This window comes from Macrobrachium rosenbergii, chromosome 1, assembly GCF_040412425.1.
Source record: "Macrobrachium rosenbergii isolate ZJJX-2024 chromosome 1, ASM4041242v1, whole genome shotgun sequence".
Taxonomy (NCBI): domain Eukaryota; kingdom Metazoa; phylum Arthropoda; class Malacostraca; order Decapoda; family Palaemonidae; genus Macrobrachium; species Macrobrachium rosenbergii.
In genome coordinates this window covers 31,052,835-31,073,673 of record NC_089741.1, presented here as the reverse complement: position 1 = coordinate 31,073,673, position 20,839 = coordinate 31,052,835, and the positions used below count along the sequence as shown (strand labels likewise).

At 36.5% G+C, this 20,839-nt stretch overlaps 2 protein-coding genes across 2 annotated transcripts in view; one reads left to right on the top strand and one right to left on the bottom strand.

Moving 5' to 3' along the window:
* The window catches only part of LOC136845672 (boophilin-G2-like), a 20,679-nt gene extending 15,058 nt beyond the window's left edge, over positions 1-5,621 (top strand). Inside the window, exon 4 of the mRNA XM_067115851.1 lies at positions 4,538-5,621. Within this exon, the coding sequence (XP_066971952.1) occupies positions 4,538-4,719 (182 nt within the window). The 3' untranslated portion in view covers positions 4,720-5,621. The remainder of the gene's footprint in view (positions 1-4,537) is intronic.
* Positions 5,622-7,656: 2,035 nt separating this feature from the next.
* On the bottom strand, positions 7,657-16,583 carry LOC136845565 (type-2 ice-structuring protein-like). The gene is made up of 7 exons (XM_067115765.1): positions 16,417-16,583; positions 15,013-15,168; positions 14,592-14,711; positions 13,548-13,622; positions 12,440-12,541; positions 11,043-11,210; positions 7,657-9,621 (listed from the first exon to the last, which is right to left on the bottom strand). The coding sequence occupies exons 2-7, from the start codon at positions 15,140-15,142 to the stop codon at positions 9,410-9,412; spliced, it is 807 nt and encodes a 268-aa protein (XP_066971866.1). The 5' UTR covers positions 15,143-15,168; positions 16,417-16,583; the 3' UTR covers positions 7,657-9,409.
* Positions 16,584-20,839: the final 4,256 nt, after the last annotated feature.

Sequence of the window (20,839 nt, the reverse complement as noted above, 5' to 3'; positions counted from 1 at the left end):
TGGAATTGCGCAATGCAATGAAAACTGGAACATGCATCATAGAATTGAAATAATACATTATGCATCTGATATTGCAAAACGCATCAAGCAATCGAGGTTGCAAAATGTATTATGCATCTGAAATTGCAAAGCTCATCGTACATCTGAAATTTCAAGATGCATTATGCAACGTTGATTGCAAATACATTATGCAACTGAAATTGCAAAATAACTTATTCAACTGAAAATGGAAAATGCATTATACAACTGAAATTGCAAAATATATTATTCAGCTGAAAATGGAAAATGCATTACGCAACTGAAATTACAAACTGCGTTATGCAATTATAATTGTAATAGAAAACTGTTCTTATAAAATGAATTATGCAGTAATTCCCTCAATTGCTGCGTTTTCCAATTTCATTTGCAAAATATATTTTGCAATTTCAGTTGCAAAATGTGTTTTGCAATATCAGTTGCTTAATGCATTTTGCAATTTCAGTTGTCTAATGCGTTTTGCAATTTCAGCTGCATAATGAGTTTTGCAATTTCAGCTGCATAATGCATTTTCCAATTTCAGCTGCGAAATATATTTTGCAATTTCAGTTGCAAAATATATGCTGCAATTTCAGTGGCTTAATGCATTTTGCAATTTCAGCTGCATAAGAAGAATGATCAATTATCAGTTGAATTCATCTGTTGCAATAGTTTTCGCTCGACTCGTGATTCACCATTTGAATTATACATAATTTGTATTCATTTACTGTTCTGCTGAATAATTTCCCCCACCCGGAGTAAATATTAATGAGTTTTGCTCTTGGCAGATGCATCGTAATTTTGCTTAAGAGAAACTTCGACCGTCTATCACGTACAGCGCATAAATGCCATTCCTGCCCACGTGCGCGTTTTTGGGTAGTCGTATGTGCATGTACTTTTATGTATACGTGATTTTATAGGGGTATACGTGTATTCCCGAGTGATTCCTTAGAGGATATATGTTTTGGAGGGAGATACTTGGAATCTTTTTTAGGATTTCGAGGTGGATATCTGCGCATGCGCAGGTTCTTCGTGCGGTCGAACCTCTGTGTGTGCCTGTTTCCGAGGTGACCGGTGCTTCCATGTGCGTGTTCTCCAGGTGGATACTCACGCATGTGCGTGTTTTGGAACAAGGGGGACGGCGGGGAATCGGAGATACCGTCAGTGAAAGTAAGAGGTCTGGACGAAGGGGGTGAATGACCCCTTATATTCGTCGGCTGTGGCGCCAGAGACTCTACACTCACCATCTCGGCAGACGCTACAACCTGTAGGCATCTCCTATCCCCCCTCCCCCAGACGTTCTCCCGTCACCCTGCTCTTCCCCTACCGCCCCTTCCCTTCTCAGTCGCGCCACCGAAAGCGGTCCTTCTTTTGGGAGGGGGATTAAAGTTCGAACCTGTTGACTTTTCTTTTTCCTTTTTTCTTTTTTTTTTTTTTTGGCTGGGTTGTCGAGGGTTGTTGCTAAGCCTCGTCCGGGCTGAATCGGGGATGAAGTTGTGAGGTTTAAGTATTGTCTCTCACGACTGTGGATTGCTGGGTGATTTGAGAGCATAGGCGAATGCCTGTGTATGTACTTGTCGGTGATTGATTGATTGACAGACTTCTTAGATCTGATGCACAGAAATTTGTGTTCGTTCGCTAGGAAGACTTAGTATAAGAATACAAGAACATCTAATTCATCTTTGGTGAAATTATTATTATTATTATTATTATTATTATTATTATTATTATTATTATTATTATTATTATTATTATTATTCAGGAGATGAAGAACCCTATTCATATGGAACAAGCCCACCCACCACAAGGGCCATTGACATGAAATTACTGTTACTTAACAGACTTTGCCACTTTATGAGGTCGTGGTTACGTAATTCAAGGTTTCAAACAATACTATAGCGTTCATTTGAAAGAAGGAAGAGAAGGTAATGGGAAATACAGAAAGAAGAAGAAATCACTTATCAAAAAGAAAAAAAATAAATTAACAAATTAATGAATAAACAGAAAAATGTAAGTTCATTACTTATACCTATTCACTTATTCTCCGCATTCTTTCCTTTTTTTTTACGTTTGAGTATTCTATTTCATATTCCGTTCCACAGAATACGGGTTCACTTTGAATACCAACACCAGATAAGACTGAAAACCTCAATTTTAAAGGCTAACTTAAATTAACTTAAGTCAAATCCTGCTTTAAGCCGAGTCCCTGAATAAGACAGAGATGACTTATTATTATTATTATTATTATTATTATTATTATTATTATTATTATTATTATTATTATTATTATTATTATTATTATTATTGTTGTTGTTCAGAAGATGAACCCTATTAATATGGAACAAGCCCACCACAGGGGCCACCGACTAGAAATTCAGGCTTCCAAAGAATATGGTGTTCATTTATTATTATTATTATTATTATTATTATTATTATTATTATTATTATTATTATTATTATTATTATTATTATTATTATTATTATTCGGAAGGTGAAAAATTCATGTGGAACAAGCCCACCACATGGGCCACTGACTAGAAATTCAAGCTTCCAAAAAATACGGTGTTCATAAGAAAGAATTAACAGAAAGTAATAGAAAGTACAGAAAGAAGAGATTAGTTATTAGAAAATAAAGAGTAACTGAGCAAATGAATAAATACACTTTAGATAAAAATGTCAGCAGGACACAAGAATTGTTTAAAGGTAGCAATGCACTGCATCTTCGCTTGAACTTCTGAAGAAGTTCCAGTTGCACAAACATCCTCAGCAGGGGCTCTTCCACAGTCCAGCGGTGTGGGGATAAAGGACCTCTGGAACTTTGGAGAAGTTTGACAGCGGGGCTAAACATTGACTGCATACTGGTAATGCTACTGTTCAGCAAATCTGGTCTCTCTCGGATCAGGGATCAGTTGTGAATGTGAAAGTTCCCTGTTCAAATACATCTTAATCAGAACCGAGAACTAATTTGCGTTAAATTAGCCTAATGATTTGTATTTGCTTGCTTTGAGTTTTGTAGTTGTTCATTTTTTTTTTTTTTTTTTTTTTTTTTGCATTTGGAAGCTTGGCTGGGGAATTTTGATGACTTTTACCGTTAAATTTATGTTCATTATATGCTTATCTCTCTCTCTCTTGCTTTCTATATACATACATATATATATATTATATATATATATATATATATATATATATATATATATATATATATATATATATATATATATGCAATAAGTCATAAACTGCACGTGACAAATATATACTTTGTACCCCGAAGAAGTGTATAATATTACAAAATGGTACCTGGTCTTTAATTTTCATTTCATGTGGTCGTCTATATATATATATATATATATATATATATATATATATATATATATATATATATATATATATATATATATATATGTACATATGTTATATGAATATATATAAAAAAAATATATATATATATATATATATATATATATATATATATATATATATATATATATATATATATATGTATGTATGTATAATATATATGCATATATATATATACCACTATCTCTGCTATTAATATTTCCACTTTTACTACTATGAATAACACTTCTCCACCCATTCATTCTCCATTACTTCGCCACCCCTATCAAAGCGTCAAACTTAACGAAACACAAAAAAAAAAAAAGTCTCTGTCAAACAAAAACACAAACGACTGAATGGAACAAAAAAAAAAGAAGAAGAAGAAGAAGAAACAATCCCTGAAATATTTATCCGGGCCGAATCCAGTCAACGGGGAACCTCATTATTGGGTGATTCATTGACCTACATTCTGACGTGAAAATAATTCCTTTTATGCATATTACGCATTTCCCGGACGTCCCTTCTTTTTTCCTAACTCTTCTCTTTCGTCTTTCGTCACTTCGTTCTTTTATCGCCTGTTTGCTAAGTCTTTCTTCTTCAGGAGCGAACGGGAATAACGCAAACAAATCGATTCCTACTTGTTCGATATACCGGTGAACTTTCACTCGGTGGTAGAGTTGCCACGTCGTCTTTTGTCATTATTATTTTTCTAACTGCCATTGATAGTTGGATTAAGCAGCGAGTTTTCTTCTTCTCTCTCTCTCTCTCTCTACTGTTTTGAATAGGTTGTCTTACCTGGAATGTTGTCATAGGCGGGGTTTTAAATAACTCTTTGAATTTTATGGACAGACTGGCAAAGATAGAGATAGGGGCATAATGAATGTGTGTATCAGTATTATTTCTCAGTATTATTATTATTATTATTATTATTATTATTATTATTATTATTATTATTATTATTATTATTATTACTGGAGAAGTAAATCCACAGTTATTTATATGTACAAATAAAGATAAATCTGTATATATATATAAATATATATATATATATATATATATATATATATATATATATATATATATACTGTATAACTGTATGTGGATTTGCTTCTCCATTTTAAGACTCATGCTACGATGAGTATTTTTAAATTATTATTATTATTATTATTCGTCTTTCCTTCCGCAGCTCAAGCGGCGCAGGTGTGCAAGGAGGCGCCCCAGCGGGGCTACTGCCGGGCGCTGCAGTACAAGTGGGCGTGGGACGCCAAGGCGAGGAAGTGCGTGCAGTTCCTCTACGGAGGCTGCGGCGGGAACGAGAACAACTTCGACACGGAGGAGATGTGTAGCGAGATCTGCAGGAAATTATGAGAAGAAGAAGAAGAAGAAGGAGGAGAAGAGGAGGAGGAAGAAGAAGAAGAAAAAGGAATAAGGAAGGAGAAGGAGAATAGGCAGTTGAGGAGAAGGTGGAAAAACAAAGTATTCGTTGTGCAATGAGATCTGCACGAAATTATGAGAAGAAGAAGAAACAGAAAGGAAGAAGAGGAAGAAGAAGAAGGATGGAGAATAACAAGAAGAAGAAGAAGAAGGAGGAGGAGGATGGAGAAGGGTAAGGGTTAAGGAGAATAATAAGACAGTTAAGGAGGAGAGAGAGGAAGACAAAACAAGCGATGATTATATAAGCTCTGCAGGAAATTATGAGAAAGGATAGAAGAAGAAGAAGAAGAAGAAGAAGAAGAAGAAGAAGAAGAAGAAGAAGGAAGGAATCAGGATGGAGAAGGAGAAGGGTGTAGGAGAATAATAGTAGACAGTTAAGGAGGAGTAAGAGAGAGAAGAAACAAGTAGCCTATATACTCGTATAGCCTAATGATTATACAAGATTGAGAAGAAGAAGAAGAAGAAGAAGAAGAAGAAGAAGAAGAAGAAGAAGAAGAAGAAGAAGAAGAAGAAGAAGAAGAAGAAGGAGGAGGAGAAGAAGAAGAAGAATTAAGGATGAAGAAGGAGAAGGGAGTAGGAGAATAATAATAGACAGTTGAAGAAGAAGAAGAAGAAGAAGAATAAGAAGAAGGAGAAGAAGAAAAAGAATTGAGGATGGAGAAGGAGAAGGGAGTAGGAGAATAATAATAGACAGTTGAGTAAGAGAAAGAAGGAGAGAAAAAACAAGTATATAATGATTATACAATTTCAATATTCGTTGTGTAACGAGATCTGCAAGAAATTAGAGGAAGAAGAAGAAGAAGAAGAAGAAGAAGAAGAAGAAGAAGAAGAAGAAAGGATGGAGAAGGAAAAGGTTGCAGGAGAATAACAGTTGACAGTTGAGGAGGAGAAGGAGGAAGAAAAAAAAAAAAACAAGTAATTTAATGGTTACACAGTTCAAGTATTCATAGCAGGTTTTTTTAAACTGTATTTTTAAATTTGTGTAGATCACGAACTGGCGTTGTGCATATTAAAGGGAATGTTGTACACACATATAAGCACTATATATATATATATATATATATATATATATATATATATATATATATATATATATATATATATATATATATATAATTTGTTACCAAGTGAAAGTAAGGAATACCACGTCGCAGACTAGTACAATCCTATTATTATTATTATTATTATTATTATTATTATTATTATTATTATTATTATTATTATTATTGCACCGTCATGGATAAAGGAATCGTCGAAGAAAAAGACCTATTCAACAGAGTCCAGTTTCCATTTGAAATTACCATTTTCTTTTTACCTTTTCGTTCTTTTTTTTTGGTTTTGTTTTTGTTATTCTAGAAGATGAAAACTGATAAATTCATTTATGAATGGGTTCTTTTACAAGTCTCCCCCTGCACTCTGCCTCCCATTTTTTCACTCCTAGATGTCCGAGTACCAACGGCAACAACAAATGAGGTGAAATGTTACCATATTTAGCAGATGCTTCGTAAATTAATAGTGAAAACACCATAAGTTGTTACGGTATTTAGCGGATGCTTCTCCGACGCTGCCGAGTTACCAGTACGGAGGGAGAAATGTTACCATATATAGCAGATGCATCATAGATTAATTGTTAACTTGAAAAACGCCATAATTTGTCACTGTATTCACAGTACGGAGGGAGAAATGTTACCATATTTAGCAGATGTGCCGTGAAAAAAAATCAAATAGTAAAAAGGAGGAAAAAAAATGCAAAGGGTTTTACAATTTATAGCAAATGCTCCATGAAAACTGTTGGGTTACAGCATCAGCAAAAGTGAGAAAATGTTTCCATATTTAATTTATAATCAAATGTAGTTTAAGTTTACTGCATTCTCCAGAATTTTCTTCAAATAATGCTGAGTTACTAACGATGTGGTGCAATGTTATTATAGATTCATTTAAGCAGATGCTCAATAAAAACTGCCTAGTTGATACCAACGTCGGTGAAAAGTTACCATCATTCAGCAAATGCTCTATAAGCGCCGCTGAATGATCAACTAAGTGGTGAAATGTTACCATATTTTGCAGATGCCTCACGCCGTCTGCCTACTCGTTTGAAGGTGGCCTGATCTTAAAAAAAAAATGTCAGACCGTTCATTAGAAAAAGGAAAAAGTTGCTGCTGACGAAAGTAAAAGCTGGATCTTAAATAGCAACATCCTGGTCGTACTGGTTTCCCTGACTCCGACGACTACGAGAGAAAGATTCTTGATAACCTTATTGATCACCCATGTGTCGTCTTCCGCGGGACAACAATAGGCCTATGCCGCAGAGAACTCGTAGCCGAGAGTCTTAATCTCATCTCTGAAGGAAGATGCCTTTGATAAACCTACAGCAGTGCTCTGTAATGTTTACAACAGGCTCTTGATGATGAGTCTAGGGTGGTGCTAGTACTAAACATGGCGAGGCACCTTGGGACGCCGTGTTAAGTACTAGCCCCTCTAGACTATTATGACCTGTTCCGTTCGTCATTTGTTTTACCCTCAAGGAACGATTTACCCGAACCACATTCCTTTAACCCAGAGATATCTCTCTTCACTGGTTTTCCGAAACTATAAACTGCAGTACGTGAAGGTTGTTAAGGTTATAAATAATCAGTATGTTGTTGTTGATTTGTTGACTGACAAAGAATATACTTTATTCTTTGCCAGTGTCGTTGGCTTTGATTTTATGTTAATGTTTTATTTTATTTTTCATTTTTTTGGCAAAGCTTCGTTGATATGATTAGTGCAGCAGCTTTTTGTAGCCAGTCGATCGCATCTTGTGATATTTTTTTTCTTATGAATGAAGTTACCAATTATTGTATAAATGTTCTTAGGCTAATAAATATCTAATAAGTGTTTACTTTGCTTTAATAATATCCTTGGGAAAATGGAGACAGACAGATAGCTAGATTTATAGACGGAATCTGAGCCAGTTTACAAACTGAACCCTTAGGAAACTGACTTTTCAAAGCTAGACTTATAGACGGAATCTGATCCAATTTACAAACTGACCCCATAGGAAACTGACTTTTCAATTTGAGATTCGAAAAAGGAAGAAAAAACATAGTAACGACCCTATTTCAAAAGTCAATTTTGAATTGATTGCGTGTTTACTGGACTCTGAATTCCCATTGTAGACATTCAGTCATAATTTTTGAAGAAATATTTAAGGAAAGTACCTTTGAGACAAAAAAGAAAAGATAGTCGATTCGAGTTCTTTTGAAAGTTTGAGACAATCTTTATTGATTTAGTCAGTAAAATTCCACTACCTCTGTGTGAATTTTGTCTATTCAAGATCCACTAGCTAGAATAATGATTAGAATTTGTCCTGTTTTGGATCTTCGTGCAAGATAATCTACAGAAACAAAATTAATGTGCTTTGGAGATCTCAGTATCATTTTAGACTGAAATGTCTAAGTTTTGAAACAACTAAAATTTATTAACCTCATATCACTTTCCGGTAATGATTTTACCTTTTGTTGTGCCTCATTGTTTACAACATTATCATTATTAATATTCATAAGATCAACCCTGTTCGTGTGGAACACTGACTTGAAATTCCAAGAAATATGGGCATTGGAACATGATTGATGTTTTACTTTATTTTGCAAAATTTTGCAAATGTTATATAATTCTATAGCTCAGCTGTGTGTTCATTAGGTCGAATGAACTTTATACCTTTTGGTAAAAACGTTAAATTTTTGGACATTTAACTGAATGCAGTTTTCTTAGACATGTTGTTTAGACTAAGTTGGCCTTATGCCAGCACGGGCTCTTAATCCTGGTGCAGTCCTTAACTGTGAAAGATGAAATGTTGACCCTTTTGATGGCAACATCGAACTCTTACGAATGGAAAGACGCATGACAGATATGGCCCATATGAAACCTGATTCTCAAAACAGTTTGCTCAAAGCTGTTTCCAGATAATGCTTCTGTAGCTGCTAAATAATAAAGCTCACCCCTAAAAGCTCTCGAAAGGTGTTTATAAGTAATATGCCCCGGGCTGTTTCACAAGCTAAAGCCTGTTCTGAGATTTATTGATCTAAAACTGCCGTTTTCAGGGCAGTCAGCAGATGGTATAGATGGTGCCTCTGAAGTATCGCTGATGCTTTGAGCTACAAGCAGATGTCACTTATGATGTCAAACTAAAGCTGTAGATGGCGCACTTGATGTTCGTCAATATTTAGAGCTGTTTGTAGGTGATTTGGGAGAAAATGGCCATTTTGTTGAATTGTTTGCAGATAACGGGGCCTGGATTAGGCCAATGTTTAGAACGGTTTTCAGGCGATGAGCTTGAAAGTAGCCGATGTTTTGAGCCATTGGGAGATAACGCGCTTGAAATGTAACCGATGTTTAGAACCAAATGAAGATGATGAGTTTGAAGTTAGTTGATGTTTCGAACCACTGCAGACTATGAGCTTGAAGTCAGCCGATGGTTTAAACCGTTTGCAGATGGTTTTTAGATGGCGAGCTTGATGTTGCCCAACATTTAGAAAGGGATGAAGATGGCTGATGTTCAGATCCCTTTTGCAGATCGTAAGACCGAAATTTGCGGAAGTTTAGGGCTGCTTGCAGAAAACGGGGCGACAGAAGCTGGCCGAAGTTAGATCCGTTTGCAGATGGAGCGGCGCTCGTTCTCGCAGGGGAAGTCAGAGAAGGGGTTCTCCCAGCCGTCGAACATGGCCAGACAGGCGCCGTTTCCGGAGGGCTCGTTGACGTGCCAGTGGCTGTCGTCGACCAAGTCCCCAGAGAGCCACTGCCAGACCTTCTCGCTGTAGATGCCGCCGATCCAGAAGTTGCGACGACCCTTGCGCGCTGGGGACATGAGAATATCGCCGTCATTAGAAATGGAAAATAGACAGGGAGGGATGCTCTCGTTTCGTCAGCAAATTCAGTGAGTATTTTTACTTTCTGTTGATCGTTCGCTTTCTTTTTTCTGTAAACTATTGACCATTATCTCTCTTTCAGTTTATTTTCCCCCACTCTCTCTCTCTCTCTCTCTCTTCCTGGTTTGGACAGCAAATCGCCCCTTTTTAAATTATAATCTCTCTCTCTCTCTCTCTCTCTCTCTCTCTCTCTCTCTCTCTCTCTCTCTCTCTCCCCCGGCTAGGAAAGCTAATCGCCATTCTTTTTTTTTTATTATCTCTCTCTCTCTCTCTCTCTCTCTCTCTCTCTCTCTCCCCGGCTAGGAAAGCTAATCGCCATTCTTTTTATTACAATCTCTCTCTCTCTCTCTCTCTCTCTCTCTCTCTCTCTCTCTCTCTCTGGTTGGGATATCTAATTGTCATTTCTTTCTTTTAATCACAATCTCTCTCTCTCTCTCTCTCTCTCTCTCTCTCTCTCTCTCTCTCTCTCTCACTGATTGGCACAACTAATTGCCCTTTTTATTTATTTCGAATTAAAAGACTTACACGAATGTACGGCCGCCTAAAATTAAACATGCTAATTTTGATATATAGGAATTTCTGATCGAGTATTTTACCTAAGTCATAGAGATTGCGTTTGTAGCAGAAACGCAATTAGTATCGTTGCGATTCAGACGGCAAATGAACATTGTACCCAAAAACAAGCATTCAAGCAAATTATGTTCATCATCAAGCATTGATAAATTCTTCCAAACAGTTGCCAAAAACTAATTGTTGGTCTTGGAGTAAACTGTGTTTGTATTCGTGTAATATTGAAGCAAGCCGTAAATGTTGGTTTCAGGGCAGAGAGATTTTGCCATTCAAGAAAAATAAAGCTTACCTAAACAGAAAGCGTTGCAGCAAACAGTTTTTACTCTTCCGTAACGATAAAAACCCTCTTTAAAGTTAAAGATCTAATTCATCTGTGTCTAAGAAATGCAACTAACGACCAACAACGTCGAATTAATCCTAAAGAAGTAAAAAATGCGCCGAAGTTTCTCCGGCGCAGTCGAGTTTTCTGTACAGCGTATAACGTTGCATGAAACTCAGCCGCGGCCATGAAACTCTCAGCAGCCGCCCATGAAACTTTCAACCACGATCACGGGTAACTTTAACCTTAAAATAAAAACTGCTGAGGCTAGAAGGCTGCAATTTGGTATGTTTAATGACTGGAGGGTGGATGAACAATATACCAATTTGCAGCCCTCTAGCCTCAGTAGTTTTTAAGATCTGAGGGCGGACAGGAAAAAGTGCGGACAGGAAAAAGTGCGGACTGGCAAACAAATAGCCACCTCAATAGTTTTCTTTTACCGACAATTAAAATTCACTTACGGTATCTGTTTCCGACGTAATCCTTGAGGGCCGTGACGTTGGAGGGCTGAGCCAAATCAGCTCCCATCTGGAGGCAGGCGTTCCTTGCGTTTGCCCAGGTCATGTCCTCCAGGATGAAGTTGTAGCAGTCCTGGCCGATGACGACAAAGGGAGGGGGGCAGGACACGGCTGTTTATTTTCGGAGAGGAAAGTTAGAGTTATCCAAGAGCCTCCAGCATAGTAGGAATAGAATATAGAATTTAGGCCAAAGGCCAAGCGCTGGGACCTTTGAGGTCATTCAGCGCTGAAAGGGAAATTGATAGTAAAGAAGGTTGGAAAGGCGTAACAGGAGGGAAATCTCGCAGTTGCACTGTGGAACAATTGTTAGAGAGGTGGAAAGTAAGATGGAAGAAAGATGATATGAACAGAGGTACAGCAAATGGAATGAAAGGGGTTGGAAGCAGCTAGGGGCCGCAGGGACGCTGCAAAGACCCTCAAGTAATGCCTACAGTGCACCGCGTGAGGTGCGCTGACGGCACTAGACCACGCGTCGCAGGATCCGAAGCTTACAGCATTTGTTTTCAGGGAAACGAAACTCGAAATCGTCCAAGGGGTTTTAGCGCCAGAGATCTCTTAAGTTTTATATGTTTGGGAAATAAAACGAAACTAATCATTATCGTGGATTCTCTGCTCGAAAATCATCAGGGTACATTACCTTGAAGTTGATTTGTGAACTATATGAACCGAAGGCATGTAATGGGGAAGTTGAAATAAATAAATAAATAAATAAACAGATAAATAATTGAAATTAAATTAAACAAATAAATTTAAAAAACCGATCTCAGCTCCCTGAGAGACATCTAAGGCAAACAAATCTACAGATGTATTTTAAATTAACCCTTGGCTTGTTGATATTATAGACCAGACGAATACACTTTCTAATAAAACCAACTTTCTAGAATCATGAAGAAACAAAAAGGCAGGATAAATTAATGCCGCGATGCTTTGGATCAACAGTTCCTCATTGGAGGGGTGGGTAGAGCTTTCGGCTGGCACGCAGTTGGCCCAGCGTTCGACTCTCCGAGCGGCCAATGAAGAATAAGAGGAATTTATTTCTGGTCATAGAAATTAATTTCTTGTCATAATGTGGACCGGATTCCACAATAGGCTGTAGGTCCCGTTGCTAGGTAAGCAGTTGGTTCATAGCCACGTGAAAATAAATCTTATCCTTCGGGCCAGCCCTAGGAGAGCTGTTAATCAGCTCAGTGGTCTGGTTAAACTAAGGTATGCTTAACTTAACTCACGAAAAACAAGTGAATAGCGAATAGAAAGAGGTAAGAGATATATCACAACAAGAAAACAAAAACAAATAGACAAATTTCACCTCCAGCGTCCCCTGACAACGACAAACGCCTTACATGCAAGATGCGACTGGAAGTGGCTGTTGAGATCCTTTAGCTCATCCAGGATTTGCTGGAGCACTGGACTGCCTCTGGAAATGGGCATGCCGGAGCTGTTGGCTGGAAAGGACGTAAGAAATTACTATTACTGACACTAATTTTAGTACTGACGATGATAGTGATACTGGCGGTGTGAATTGTGTTACTGCTGATGTTAGTGGTGTTGATAGTGGTGATGTCGGTGGTGATTAATGGTGTAAGTACTCGTGGTGATGATGATGGTGTTATTGTGTAAAAAAAGATCATGAGTAAAAGTAAAGGCTGTGTAAATACAATTATTATTGTTATTATTATTATTATTATTATTATTATTATTATTATTATTATTATTATTATTATTCAGAAGATGAACACTATTCATATGAAACAAGCCCACCACAGGGGCCATTGACTTGAAATTCAAGCTACCAAAGAATGTGGTGTTCATTTGTTATTATTATTATTACTATTATTTTTATTATTATTATTATTATTATTATTATTATTATTATTATTATTATTATTATTATTATTATCCAAAAGATGAACCCTATTCATATGGAACAAGCCCACCACAGGAGCCATTGACATGAAATTCAAGCTTCCAAAGAATATGGTGTTCATTTGTTATTATTATTATTATTATTATTATTATTATTATTATTATTATTATTATTATTATTATTATTATTATTATTATTATTATTATTATTATTATTATCCAAAAGATGAACCCTATTCTATATGAAACAGGCCCACCAAAGGGGCCACTGAGTTGAAATTCAAGCTTCCAAAGAATATGATGTTCATTGGTTATTATTATTATTATTATTATTATTATTATTATTATTATTATTATTATTATTATTATTATCCAGAAGATGAACCCTACTCATATGAAACAAGCCCACCACAGGGACCATTGACATGAAATTCAAGCTTCCAAAGAATATGATGTTGTCCATTAGTAAAGCTAAATCAAAAGCGTGATGTTCACTACTCCAGCTCGTCCCAGTTTTTACCCTTTCGACCTTCAAAGGAATTAAAGAACATGAATAAATTCTACTTGAGAGCTAGCAATACTCACTTCTAGATCGGAATTGCCTCAGGGCGAGTATAATCTCGTCAGCGAGGGTCTTCAGTACCATTTCATCTTCAGCTCCTGTGGAAGACACAAATCTGGAGTCTGTACAGGGTATAATCAAGGCCACGGCCCATGAAATTCTCAGCCGGCCGTGGTGGCCTGTGTTGTTGCGTTGCCAGCAGCACGATCGTGGCTAAATTTAACCTTAAATGAAATAAAAAAACTACTGAGGCTAGAGGGCTGCAGTTTGGTATTTTTGATGATTGGAGGGTGGATGATCAACATACCAATTTGCAGCCCTCTAGCCTCAGTAGTTTTTAAGATCTGAGGGCGGACAGAAAAAAGTGCGGACAGAAAAAGTGCGGACGGACAGACAAAGCCAGTTTAATAGTTTTCTTTTACAGAAAACTAAAACCATACTTACAATTATTACAATGGTTACAAAAAGATATTCAAGAGAAATCAAGCATGAAAATTTGACGATTGAAGACTACTCTGTCTAACTAAGTTGAATGGCGCTGAATTTTATGATTACAGAAGGCATACTTAGGACGACAAAGAATGCAGCCAGTAGGATACTTCATCTCAGGAGCTTATTGTACTGTATCTGTCTCGAGAATTTTGGATATTTGAAAACTGGGTGACAATGAAGGAGAAATTAAGTATAATTTTTGAAATGTAACAAGAAAACTATAAATAATAACTGATATAAAAGGGGACAGCTTGATGGTGTCGAATGAGAACCGACAGAAGGACGAAATAAAAATAGAGAGAGAGAGAAAGAGAGCGAGAGAGAGAGAGACTGCACTGAGAAATGACTAAAAGTAGGAATAATAATAACAGAATGGAAAAGAAGAAAGCAAAAGGTTCCTCAGACATAGTACCTTCTTTTGGAAAAGTATGAAAAGAGAGTCTGTACTGACACATGCGTAACAGTCTGGAAAAGGGAGGCTGCACTGGGGAATGAGGCCCCCCCCCAAACAAAAAAAGGGAATAATAATAACAAAAGGGAAAAGAAGAAAGAAAAAGGTTTTTCCGAAAAAGTACCTTCTTTGGAAGACGAAACGCTGAGTAGGTCTACTTTGCCAGAGCCGCTCAGGAGCTTCTGAAGGGCAGATTGGGACTCTACCAGGGCGTTAGTTGCTTGCAGGAGTCTGTCCTTCATCTCTGAAGGACAAAAAGTGCGTGAGGGTGGGAGTTTGTTATATTCATAAACATAAAAACAAAAACTATATAATTTTTATGATGATCCAAAATAGTTTTATAAGGAATACAGTTAAAATTATATAGATATTTGTTCTTTCTGATGGAACTGGTTGGATCTGCAGCGTCTGAAACATATACAGTCACCCTATTCTGCTATTGAGAGCGGGGAGAAGTTCAATTTAATCGATTAATGATCTTTCCTTGTGTTCATGTTATTCCCAAAATGCATAAAATTTAAAAGATAAAAGAAGAACACACTTACCTGTTCCTGAGTCCACCAGATTTTGCACAGTCTCAGTCAACTGGGCGATTGGGTCCTCCCCGCTGGTGACTGGTGTCGCTGATGTCAGGGCGACACACAGAACGACGACTCCTCCGGTCAAAAGCCACATGACTTCGATGGTGTCAGTCAGTACAACTGCAATGTTATTGTTGTAAATCATTTATTTTCGAGTTGTATGGACTTTAACGTTAATAGCGGTTGTTGCGATGTGAGCGAGTTCAATCACGTATAAATTGGGACTCTGGTTTAACAGTTTTCATGTATATAATTCTGGTATTAAGTCTCCTTGTTGGTAACTTTTGATTTGTGCTGGAATTTCAAGTCATGACTGAAACCAGTTAGGCTCAACTGAAGGGCCTTGGGTTACCTCGTTTACAATAGTCACTCATATATTTTTTATTTTTACGTTTTCTTTTATTAAATAAAATAGCATTCATAGAAAACTAAAATATTAAGGGTAACTAAAACAATCAAGACGAGATGACCAAAAAGACGAGGTTTAAGTGCTTCGGGGCCCAGGTATCTGGATGGCCCACGACAGGCCACATATTTCACTAAAAAAATTTAAATATTATCATATTTATTAACAATATATGTATAATAGTCATGTAACCGTATTTGTATGATAAACATTTAAAGTATATTCTTTACATCTTGGGGAAATTGTACGAGTATGAATTGTGAGGGAATGAATTATGATAAAAGAAATTACAATAAATCCAAAGAAAAAGTGAATAAAAGACGAAGTCCTTCTGACTGCTGAAAATGATGTAATCTTCAAAATAGCAACAACAGAAAATCTATAAAGTAGTGCAGTCTGCTGGATGTATATTCTAAAGGTATATCGATATTATATAAATCTCTCAACAGAAATTCAGCTGATCATCCCTGGGGCTTTTTTTTTTTTATTGAAAATGAAAATTTGGATGATTTTTAACAGCGAAATTCAACACAGACATATGGTTATTATTAGTAACTAAGATGTAACTACGTTTGCGTTTTTTTTTTTAACACAGACACAAGCAGGCACACACACATACATAATTATATATATATATATATATATATATATATATATATATATATATATATATATATATATATATATATATATATAATGTGTGTGTATCAGTGGCGTCGCTATGACCCCCAAGTTGAAATTCCCTTCGTAGCTAAACTTGAACCCACTGGTGGTCAAAAGCAGAATCATAGTTATAAGTTTTCATCACAAAATGACCCGTTTGTTCATGACATTTTGATCCAACTTAATGTTATCAACTTATGTAAAAGTTTCCCAAGACATATTTACTGCCCATTTTTCTAAAAGATTTCCTTGTAAACAAAGCATCTACGAAAAAAAAATACTGTTTAAATTCTACTTACTCAGTCAAACTAAAAAGAACTCGATCTCACAGAGTGTTCTCAATCGACGCGAACTGCTCGGCGTCAGCGATGGAAGTGAGTCAGTGGCCGATGGTGACCCATAGAAATACTGAATGCCCTTCCGTCCTCCATATTGGAAAGACTTGGCGTCTCAGGCCTTCTTCCCCAGGAGGACTGTTTATCGTCAGCTAAGTGGCAGCCAGAGAACAGAACGTCAGTTGTGACTGTACGTCGTCGGTGGTTTGTGTATTTTGTGCTTTGTAGTTTTTTTTTATAATGGGCCAATATATAGGAAGAAGTCGTATGAAGGATTTTGACAACGTCTAAAATTGCAGTTGACTTGGGTTAGGATTTCGTGAGTGTACAGTAGGTGCTTACAAGTGCTTACACATATCTCTCTCTCTCTCTCTCTCTCTTTCTATATATATATATATATATATATATATACACAGTATATATACATACATATACAGTATATATATACATTTATATGTATATTTATATGTCTATAAATAAATTTGTGAATCATCTATATATTGCTTCGACAGAGAACCTCAATGATGCTGTAATATAAAAGGTTCAAAAAAGCAGATTCTTCATTTCCAAGCTTTCAGAAACCATTCTGCCCCCGAAGATGGAGGCAGATTCGCCTCTGAGAGCTTCGGAAATAAAGAATCCCCTTTTTGAACCTTCCGTATTTATGGAAGTATTAACTTTATACACAGTGAATTTATGTTTTTTTTTTTTGAGTATTCATACGTATATATATATATATATACACACATTTATATATACGTATGTATGTGTGTATGTGTATATGGATGTGTGCAAGATTATTCACACGCGGGCTTGTTTATTCAGCAGTCGGGACCTCAGCAAAGCTACAAAGGAACGGGTACCCACAATGTGGAGTCTCTCTCTCTCTCTCTCTCTTGTTAGCTACTGTTGCCAGGCAAACTGAAGACAACGGGAACAGTTGTTTGCCTTCCGTACAGAAAGCCCATTCATGAACCGCCTCTGGAGCAGGGCTGCACGGATGCGCCATAGATAAAATATTGAGGAGAGGCCAGGAGATGTGTTGCAAGTTGCAACACACCTCTCGCATTGGAGAAGGGATCTTTCTTTTGCGGGCGATTAGCGCTAGAGAAATAGAGGGGAGAATGTGGTTTATATATAAATATATATAAATATATATATATATATATATATATATATATATATATATATATATATATATATATATATATATATATATATATATATATAGATTACATATCTATAATAACTATATGTATATCAACTGATGTTTCACTGTAACTGGATACAGAAAGAGAGAGAGAGAGAGAGAGAGAGAGAGAGAGAGAGAGAGAGAGAGAACAAACAAGCGTTCCAGTATTTCCTTTTCTTAGAATGTCATGAGAAGCATCTCTCGCTGTACGTATGATATATCACATACAGCCAGACCTCCCTGTTATCTTGCTCTGCACATGTCTCGATTCATTAAAGACAATCTCTCTCTCTGTCTCTCCCTCTCTCATGTACACACACACACAACTAGGGGAGACAGAAGAGTTTATATTATATATATATATATATATATATATATATATATATATATATATATATATATATATATATATACGGTATTAGTATATGCTCAGAATTTATCGTTAGACTCAAAATAAATACGAAGGGTACGCTTAATGCTATACTAATAGGGATATTCAAATTAAAACTGAGAGTTCATGTGACCTCTAATCCGGAAAAAACACAAAGTTAACCTGCATTGCTTTCATCTGTAGCAACGCCTAAATATCTTGAAGCAATTGCTATTATTTGAAAAAATTCATTTTCTTCTCACCCCTCTCTCTCTCTCTCTGTATAAAAACTAGGAGCAGCATTAAAAGAGAAAAAAGAAAGAATCAATTTGATGGGAAAGTGGTAAACTCGACTAAATGAAAGCTGGAACAAGAAGGATTTCTTAAATAGTGAAGCAAAAACTGTAGTGTTTTATGGAGCTGACAGTAAAAATCGGCAGCTGATATCGTTGAGGATAACCGTGATTGGCGGAAGCTCACGTGATTAACACCAACCAGAGCATAGATAGAAGCTTCAGTGATATCTGTTGCAGATATTTACTGCCAACTCAAAAAAAATGAAGGAAAGCAGAATAATATTTATGACTTTTAGTTTTCTGTAAAAGAAAACTATTGTGCCGGCTTTGTCCGTCCGTCCGTACTCTATTCTGTCCACACTTTTTTCTGTCAGCACTTTTTTCAGTCCGCACTTTTTTCTGCTTGCACTTTTTTCTGTCCGCCATCAGATCTTAAAAACTACTGAGGATAGAGGGCTGCAAACTGGTATGTTGATCATCCACCCTCCAATCATCAAATATACTAAACTGCAGCCCTCTAACCTTAGTAGTTTTTATTTTATTTAAGGTTAAAGTTAGCCATAATCGTAATTCCGTCAACAATGTGGGATATGGCACCACCGGGCCGTGGCTGAAAGTTTCATGGGCCGCGGCTCATACAGCATTATACCGAGACCACCGAAAGATAGATCTATTTTCGTTGGCCTTGATTTTACGCTGTAGCGAGTGTACAGAAAACTCGATTGCGCCGAAGAAACATCGGCGCATTTTTTACTTGTTATAACTGTATATCATTTTTGCTCTTTTTGGAAAAACTGAAAGAGAAATATTATTGTTTTGTTTCTACTCTGTGCAAACCTGTTATCCTCTTAGGAGTACACGATTCAACAACTGTTTTTTTTTTTTTTATCTGCTTACTATCTTTGGAATTCTCTTCCTCCGTCATTGTTTCTTGACTTTTATAATGCCTTTTCCATTAAGGGGGAGAGGCTTTAATGCATCTTTTATGGCGAAGCCATACATATCTTACTTTTCATTTTTTTTCTAGATTTATTTAGGCCTGGGTTACGAAAGGGTATTACATATTTTACCCTCAAAAAAAAAAAAAAAATAAAATGATAAAAATAAATAAATAAATGAAAGTCGTACCACAACAAAAAAAAACTTATATTTCCTATCTGAAATATTTATTAGTCTCGGAAACCGATATCTTTAATATTTCCGATACTCGGCTTTTTGATTGCATAAGCCTTGCGAGGGAAAACTTTGTCGTTGTCGAACAGTGCCGTGTAAGGGTACGTGGACAGTGCCATTTTCTACGTTGTAATGTAATATAATATGAAATTTAGGCCAAAGACCCACCGCTATGACCTATGACGTCATTCAGCGCTGAGAGGGGGGCGGGGGGAACTGACAGTTGCTAGGAGAGAGTGTAAAGTAAGATGGGAGAAAGATAATATGAACGGAGGTACAGTTAAAAGGACATTTCTACGTTGATAGGATTATAGGACTGTTAGATAGAAAGGGCCTTAAACTATCTAGGAAACGAGAGATGTAAGGGAGTAAATGATGCAGTGTGGGTGAGGGGAACTGACGCACTGATGATGGGCTGATGTGTTAATGTAAGAGGGGACTGTAATTCAGTATATATTATTGTTATTATTATTATCACTGTCGTTGTTATTAACAATGAACAGGTATCTTCACACAAATGAATTACGCCTGCGTAGGCATTTTCTGTTATTGAATTGAATATCAGAATTTAGGCCAAAGGCCAAGCACTGGGACCTATGAGGTCATTCAGCGCTGAAACGGAAATTGAGAGTTAAAGGTTTGAAAGGCGTAACAGGAGGAAAACCTCAAAGCAGTTGCACTATGAATCAATTGTTAGGAGAGGGTCGAGGAAAGTAAGATGGAAGAAAGAGAATACGAAAGGAGGTACAGTAAAAGGAATGAAAGGTGTTGCAGCTAGGGGCCTAAGGAAGGCACGCTGCAAGGAACCTTAAGTAATGCCTACAGTGCACCACATGAACTGATGGTACTACCCCCTTACGGGGCCTTTTCTTGTTAAAAACTTGTTGAACTGTCAAGCCTCGTAAATTTATCATTCCCGGCCATATGCTAAACCCAATATTGATATATTTTGATTTGCAACTCATAAAAATCATATTTTGCGCATATTGCATATTTCACCCGATGACGTCACACGCCGGTTAATGGCATTCAGAATTGCTTGAACGAATTATTCAGAGAAATACTAACATAAATATAACTCAGTCTGTAATGTCTTAAATGTCCCTAAATGAATTCTCAGCGGCGAAGTAGGATACAGATAAGGATATCAGTCTAATTATATATTAATATCCTCATGAATATATGATTAAGGAAATGGGTACCTTTCTTAATACTGAAATCCTATTGACCTTGGATTCATTCTTATAAGATATAAATGGTAGAGGAGTAATGCACAGATCAGTCAATTTTTGAGGTCTATAATTTTCAATAACTCACTACAGTCAAACAGGATAAATTGTATTACATTAGACGAAA

Coding starts and splice junctions, on each gene's coding strand:
- LOC136845565 (XM_067115765.1), bottom strand. CDS start 15,142: ATGTGGCTTTTGACCGGAGGAGTCGTCGTTCTGTGTGTCGCCCTGACA. Junction 12,542..13,547: donor GAGGCAATTCCGATCTAGAA/GTGAGTATTGCT, acceptor CGTCCTTTCCAG/CCAACAGCTCCGGCATGCCC. Junction 11,211..12,439: donor CTTCCAGTCGCATCTTGCAT/GTAAGGCGTTTG, acceptor GAAAATAAACAG/CCGTGTCCTGCCCCCCTCCC.